Source organism: Lipotes vexillifer, unplaced genomic scaffold, assembly GCF_000442215.2.
Source record: "Lipotes vexillifer unplaced genomic scaffold, Lipotes_vexillifer_v1.1 scaffold830, whole genome shotgun sequence".
In the NCBI taxonomy this organism is placed as follows: Eukaryota; Metazoa; Chordata; class Mammalia; order Artiodactyla; family Lipotidae; genus Lipotes; species Lipotes vexillifer.
The window spans coordinates 335,336-343,509 of NW_006786980.1; the positions used below are offsets into that span (position 1 = coordinate 335,336).

At 36.0% G+C, this 8,174-nt stretch overlaps 1 protein-coding gene across 1 annotated transcript in view; it reads left to right on the plus strand.

Annotated features, from left to right (window-relative positions):
- DENND1B (DENN domain containing 1B) overlaps window positions 1-8,174 on the plus strand; it is a 253,493-nt gene that overhangs the window by 159,087 nt on the left and 86,232 nt on the right. Inside the window, exon 13 of the mRNA XM_007459659.1 lies at window positions 5,254-5,379. Coding sequence (XP_007459721.1) covers window positions 5,254-5,379 — 126 coding nt within the window. The remainder of the gene's footprint in view (window positions 1-5,253; window positions 5,380-8,174) is intronic.

An 8,174-nucleotide genomic window follows, 5' to 3' on the forward strand; every position in this document is an offset into this window, starting at 1 on the left:
ACTTAAGATTTCTATTACCGAAGAGAGGGAGAGTGACCGTTGTTAGGCTGACAGCTATCTCTGCCATAAGCGAGCCCAAATGAAAATAATGGTAGCCAAGCTGAGAGGCCACTCTTACCTGCCTACAAACTGAGATCTGCCTTTTGAGGTTCAGCTCAACATGTCAAAACACCTGAGTGCAGACCTGGCCTGAACAATGAGTATGAGTAAGGTGGAAGGTTGAGGAATAGCGTATACAAAGGCTTTGCTGTTGGCAGATTCAGGGAATGGAAGGAAGTCCTGTATAGCTGCGCTTAGAGGAACAAAAGAGAGGTTACGCAGATGAGGTGGTAGAGACAGGTAGGAGTGAGAGCGTCAGACCTACAACTCTTTTCCCTTCAGAGGCATCTTAAAATGAGTGGAAGGTCTGTGCTTCTTGTTCAGGACCTCCAGACTTTACTGGGAATTCACTGGAGATGTGTAGCAGAGGAATAATAGTGAGATCCACTTTGACTTCTAAAAATATCATCTTGGGTTCTAGGTCCTGAAGATCACTGGGGCAACGAAGCAGAAATGAAGCAGTTCAGAGACCATTTGCAGGGGTCTAGGTGAGAGATGGGAGGCGCTGGAACTGGATAGTGGCAGGGAGTTGGAGAAAAGCGGACAGACTTGAAATTACATCAGAGGTCGAACAGCGGGGGCTCAGTGATTACTGCTTATGGAGGATGAGAAAGGGCGCAGCGTTGAGAGGACCTGCAAGGCACCTGGATGCACGGAAGTGACACTGACATTGGACTTGAGGTAGAGTAAGAGCAGTTTGGGTTGTGATCATTGTAAGATGCCTCTGAAGGGGAAATAGCTGTAGATGACACCATATTTTAGGCTTTGAAAGGTAATTTAAGCATTCAGAGAAACAATGTCATGATACCCTCTGGGAGTGTATCATATGTTTTTCATTTAATAAATGTTAAAGGTTACTGTTTTAATCCTTAGATAGGAGCATGTTAGAAAATTATATTAAGAAGGAAGGGTTAATTTTATTGCTTAAAAAACTGAACATTAGAAGGATTAAAGAAGTGTAGGGATTTAATATCTGATTCATACAATGACCATAACATGTTTCATGGAAGAATAAAAGACTTTAACCTTGTAACTTCTTCCTAAAGCAAATAGTTATTTGAAGCATTAACTTTTCTGAATGTACGTAGTTTCTAGAGTGCAGCTTAGTTAGGAAAAAGGATACTTAGAGACATCACAGAGATGTTTCCGGTCATGTGGGTTTTATCCTAATGTTATTCCTGAACATTTATTTTTACCTTCTGTTCTTTACCCTTATGTTTCTCTTTGTGATCCTAAAAAGTAAAATTAAAATTTATGGGTTACAGCGATTGATTTATTTTTCCTGAGAAGACACATCTAAAAGTCAGGAGAAAATTTCTGTCACTTCTCTGAAAAACTCAGCTCTTTTATGTCACCTCCCTTCCTAACCGCCGGTTGGCATAATTGCTTCATTACTCAGCCCATGTGCACGTGGCCTGCACTCTTCTATTTATACCTGTTTGCTGTGTTTACTCATGTAATTCCCTCCTTTTATCCGTGGTCACTTAGTGCTAAGAGGGTAAAAGTAGAGAATTGGTGGTAATATTATTCATGTTGCAGTGATCTCCCACTGGGCTCAAACCCAGGTTATAATTCCTCCTGTGATGGCTGCTTTAGAAGCCTGGATTCTCGTTGTATGAAAGGAATTTGAACATTTGATAAGAGCAGTGAAATGACGTTTATTCTGAAGTTTTTTTTCACTGTTTAACTTTTTTTTTTTTTTGCAGGGGAGGTCTAGTATGATACCTAATTAGACTTCAAAAATAATTTATATACAGGCTAAAAAATGTCATAATAAAATAAAATGTCAGTTTTCAAGTCATCTTTAGCCATCGGAGATTGAAGCTTACTTTGTTAAGAATAAAAAGAGAAAACAATTGATACTTTTTCAAGGTCCCATGATAGGATTTTGTGATAATAGCCATGTGACCAAGGTTCCAAATGCTTTTCTGAATTCAGTTATATGTGAGTATAAATTTTAGGAACTCATGGAAAGATGTACATTTATTTCATAAGTAAACTTAGAAGTTTGGAAATTAAAGCAGAAAATGCTATTTCCCAGACCAAGTATTTTAAATAAGTGCAGAAGATATATCACCTTCTTTATAGATAAAAACTGCTAAAAGCTATTTAGCTCTGCAAAGCGTAGTGGTAGCTGGTGATAATTTACTCCAGTGGTCTAAAGGACAGGAAAATAACAAGGCTGACACAATAATTTTATGTTAGAGTAGTATCCTAATAGCTGAAGCTGACTATTAAAAAACACTTTCATTTTTACAGGCTGTTTTTGAGCGCTCATTGGTGCACACAGAAACGCTTAACTCAGCTGCCCTTCTGGTCTCTGAAAAACAGGAACCACCTCAGACCTACTGGCAGTCGAGGCCCACCTAGAGTAGGTCAAGGAAGAACTCCTTATATGCTGTTTGTAAAGGTTGAAATAATGTAGAAATAGGCAAAGGAAAAACTTAACTATATTTCTTGCTAGTCTCACATGTCTGTATGAAATTATATCGTATGCTCATATAGAATAGCATGGTCCAATAGAAATATAATATGAGCCACATATGCAATTAAAATGTTTCTGGTAATCATGTTAAAAAGTAAAAAGGAATAGGTGAAATTAATTTTAATAATGTATTTTATTTAACCCAGTATATTCAAAATACTGTTTCATCATGTAATGAATAAAATTATTAATGAGGTATTTTGCTCTTTTTAAGTCTTCAAAATCCAGTGTATTTTTTTTTACACTAATAGCAAATGCTGATTTGGGCTACTCACATTTCAAGTGCTTGTGCATCTAGTGGCTACCGTTTCAGACAGTTCTAGAACAGGTATTTTCCTCTTTCCTATTTTCTATAGAGCTCTTCAGGAAGTTCAGGAGCTATCACTGACTAATTTTGGAAGTGAAGGCTACCTCATTATGATTTGGTTAGGAAGGGCCTGAGGCAGCGTGATGAATACCCTGGATAACTTACGCAGCGATTAAGCAATCAAGGACTTGGGGTAATAAAGGGTGAGGGATGGTTTGACTTGCCTCCCGTCTCTGGGAGCACCTGTGTCATGCTTGTCCTAAGGATTCTTAATTTGTGGAGAACTGAATTGTCACTTCCAGATTTTATAGAAAAATACATCTTGAGGAATTTTCTTTTACAAAGATACAAGGCATGACATTTTAAAATGTTTTTTTGTTTTCTGTAAAGTAAAATTAAAAATAACCCAATCATTTTCTTTTTATAATACTTTGGAAGACTAGAATCTTATTCTTTCCATCATAAGCTTTTTTAGGGGGCAATAATGAAATATATGTATTGATTTTCATCCCCACTGGTTTTTTTTAAAGGCATTTGAAACCTAAAAAATAACATTATTACAGACTTAAGAATAAAGGACGTTAAGTCAGATGTTTGTTTTTGCATCCTTCAGCTGTATTTATTTTTGAATATGTGGGTTACCTAAAAATATGCATTAATTGAGGTTAGATTTTAATAATAAAAACTTCTTCTTAAATGAATCCTAATTTATGCACTTTGTGGGCTAAATGAATTAGGCTCTAAACTTTTATCTGAATCTGTGGAACTTGGATATAAATTGAAAAGATCACAGCTATGGGGAAAGACCTATACTGCAAAGGCCTTTCTGCATAGATTATGAACATCATAACTCAATAATTTTTTCAAAATTGTGGTTATAATTGGACCCAGTGGGGGTCTCTGTCTTTGATCAGATCACAGTAACTGTGACTTTACACTGGAAAATGTCACTACTGTGAAGGTTTATCACCTGTAGAGCTGGTCCTTCCTCTGATGCTGTGTTCCTTTCTCATTAGCATTATTCAAAGTTTAGTTGTTAATTAGGTTGACACTTCAATTACAGTCATCATCCACAAGAGTAGTCAGGGCTGCTTGTATAAAGAAATAAAAATATTCCTCCTTGCATATGTATGTAAAGGAGGAATGACATTATTTTGTTATCTGGTAGTATCGTAAGGGTAAGAACATGCTCTGATAAGGGAACAATCCAACCAGAATTTGTCCCATCAGTTTTTTCTTAAGAAAACAGAATTTCTGCATGACTTCACGTTCCCATGTAGAGCATTGACAAGTAATGTATATGAGCATCAATGGTATTTTTTAAGTGTACAGAGTGTAGCTTTTATTATCTGTGAAAGGAATTGGTCAAGTGAATTGGATGCATAGGAACAGATCACATCACCTCCCCTTTAAAAACTAAGAGTGAGCATCAGGAGGTTGATTACTCTTAGAAAATACTCATCTAAGTAAGGGCTGTTCATAAATAGCATGCATTCTCTAAAATACACACAACCTGAAATTAAAGGATGCAACTGTATGAAAAATTATAACAAATGTAGGTGCCTTTTAAAATTTCACAAATTCCTAGATAACACATTTTTCTTCGATCTTAAAACATCATTAACGTGATTACTGGTTCATAAGGCAATAACGCTGACCTCGAATCCTGCATGTGGTGGTGGAGAAAACTGGACAGAACTGGGTTGAAATCTCAGTTTTGCCACTTAGTAGCCAGATATTGAGGGCAAGTCGATTCACATGTTTGAGCCCCTGTTTCTTCATAAATGGTACTGTGAGTACCTTTCGTAGAAGACGCTGAAGATCAGATGGGACAGTGTCTAATGAGCACAACACAATTCCCCACTTGTGGTAGGTTCTCAGTAACCTTAACTTCCCTCCGCTCTTTTTATCTAATAATGGTGAAAACTATTCGACAAATGACTGGAAAATTATTTACATATACAAACGAAGCTTCCAAAAATAAAACTAACTAGCAAGCAGTCGAACGCTACCCAACCAGCTTCATCTCCAAACAAGTAGACACATGTTGTAATTGCTAAAAATCTGCAGAAAAGTGGCTCACAAGCAGTTTACTGTAAAATAATTAAAGCTTATTTATGTCAAGAGGCCTTGGGAAAAAAGGAGAGCACAGACCAATTTGCATTAGCTCATTACTGTGGGCCCCTGCTTTCCTTTCAATTAACAGACCAGCAGGTGCTCCCTGACTTAGAAGATAAGCTGTCAGGCAGAGGATGAGGCTCCGGCTGACCTGCACACGCTGCGGTCCGCCTGCCCATTGGGCTCGTGCCTCGCTGTACCAATTTCTGAGGTATGAATTTAACGGTTCCTCTCTGTCACGCAGGTCTCGGCCCTGAAAAATAAACTGAAGAAGCAGTCTACAGCTACAGGGGACGGAGTGGCTAGGGCCTTCCTGAGGGCGCAGGCTGCTTTGTTTGGATCCTACAGAGATGCACTGAGATACAAACCTGTAAGCGTTTTATTTCATCACTGTTTTAATGTGCTCTTGTGTGGTTCTTTGGAATGGGGCAGAACAAGAAACATTTTAATATCCCACCCGAAAAAGTATCGTAAAGGTTTTTGAAAATACAAAATAATATGCTTTAAAACATGATGTTCCACCTCCAGTTTCTTGACTTTATGGTTTTAGTTCTTTTAGTAAATAACCCTGAGTTAATATTTCCCAAATTCTCTTGCATAGCACCTTGTTTATTGTTCTAGAATTGGAATTCTTACTCGTAACTAATTAATGAATTGTGTTACTACGTCTTAGAGTAACGACCCAATCTTGTTAAGATTACTAAGAAATCAACCAGACAGTTGGGTTTATTAGATCAGAGTTTAGAAATGACAAGTATAATGTGAAAGTTTAAAAATATTAGAACTTGAACATTTTGCAACATTTGGAAATTTATTGTCTTCCTAATTCATAACACTTTTCTAAGTGGGCTTATCTATTTAGCATATCCTAGCTCACTTTGCCGTTTCTTTCTTGTTTTAATACCCCCCAAATGATTATTATGTAGAATTGTAACCCAGGTTGTTAGATGGTCCAAAAAGGTATAAATTAAAATATGTTTTTTTTCTCTCGGAATTATTGGTTAAGTATGTTAGTCTGATTTTACGAAAATGATTACACTGCCCTTTCATGACCAGGTGAATAACTGGTTTAAAAATATTGAGTTAGTAATAAGTAATAAGACCTGTTATCTAGTGGGTATTTCACCATTGTTAAGGCTGTGTAACCTTGACCCATTTCTTTAGTCTCTCTCGACTTCCATCTAATTTGTAAAGTGAGAATTCTTATACCTTCTCTGTCTACCTTTCAGGGTTGGTGTGTAAATCCTGTCATAAACCATGAAGCACTAAACAAATGTGAACGGGTTATATGCTTTCTGAACTGACTTCTAAATTAGTAGTTCCCACCCAGTGGCTCTTGTACCTCTGAGGAGTTATTGAGTTAGGCAGATCAGCTACTGTCTCTGGAAAAGTGCATGTGGTCTAATTTGCATGCTAATCTTTTTGAAATATGTGTGTATTTTTTAAAACATTATATAGAACTCATAGTACCATACAGAGTATACGTATCTCACATGGGGGAGTCTTCAAAAATTATTGACAGTGATAGGGTCTCATTCTTTACAAGACTGGAAACCAGTCATCCACACTACAGTAGAGCATAGTCATTAAAATTAGTGAACATCAATTGAAACAGAAAAATGGGTTTGAAAGACAAAATTAGTGGTTGATTTTAGATATCAGATTCTTTGAAGGAGATTGCTTTCAAGTTTTACAGTACAGGAGGAAAGTTAAAAGTATCACTTTGCTTGAATTTTGCCACATTTAAATACTTAATCTATAAGCTACATTTTTCTTTTCATTTTCCTTTTTAAATTTGTAAAAGACTTCAGATTTGAGGAAAGCAGATTGAAGAGAAAATCTTCTTAAACGATTTAAATGATCAGTGTTGTTAGGTGATGGTTAAAATTATTAAAATATTCCATCTTGAACATTAATTACTTACTATAGTTTTTGTAGCTTGATTTTCTCCCTCTTTGAGCTTGATTGAGCAGATAGTAGGGTTACAGGATTTCAGTGACTCTGACTTTTTTTTTAAACATCATGAAAGCCAGATTCTCAGCATTTGTGGGAAAATAATTTTGTCACAGAACGTCTTTCCTGTTTAGTGATCACATCTTATAAATTTATTTGTTAACTTATCTACATTTTTCCTTTTTATGTTTGATGTTTTCTCCTTCCCTTTCTACTGCTGGTTCTTTCTGGGAGTTGGGGGATGGTATTTTCATTCTGTATGCCTTCACATTTCTTTTGACTCAGTCTTTGAATGAAAGCTCAATTTATTTGGACATTTTTTTCCTATATATTTTCAAAATAAATAGTTTTTAAGGAAAATTATTTATTGTATATAAAATATTTGTTGTTTTTGTTGTTTTAGGTATTATCTTTAAAAATAACCATGGACCCTTTTTTTGGACATTTATATAGCAGGCATATATCTTTGATATATTTTCCGATTGATGTAAAAAAAAAAAAAAAAAGTCAAGTTTGGAAGTTACAGTTATTTCATGATTTTGTCTCTTTTCATTATAAATGTATTTTAGTGGTATCCTCCAGCTACTGGAGTACAATTGGAAAGGGAAATATTACAAAATAGCTTTTAATGGATATGAATTCTTTAACTAGGTATTACTTTTTGAAATTTCCTGACTGTTTATACACACACAAAAATTGAACCAGTATTTCCCTTACGTTTGACAAAATTGAGCCTGTTGATTGGTCTGTGACGGACCAGAGTCTCAGGGCCCTGCCTTCGCCTGGCGTTCAAGGCCCTCGTGATGGGCAGGTGGTCTGTGTCTTCCTTTATGTTTTTTCTAAACTTTGACCTCAACTCAGAGAATTCTGCCTGAGGCTCTAAATGTCCCAAGCTTCTCAGGCTTCCAAACCCTTATTTACAGTGTTCTTTCTTCCTGGCAGTGCTTTTATCTTTCTAGCTTTTAATGGCCATCTAGTTCTTTCCTGATCCTTGAAGCAGTAGTTTATAGTGACACTTTCTTTCTGTGAATTGATTATATTTACTTTCCTTAACACATTTCTTTTCCCTTTTTTTTTTTTTTTTTTTTTTTTTTTTTTTTTTTAAAACATCTACCACCTCTGTGCAAAGTTTGAGGGTCCTTAGAGTTTGGTGTGCTGCCTGACAATATGCAAGGGTCTTGTAAATCTACTAGTTTTTTTTTTTTTTTTTTT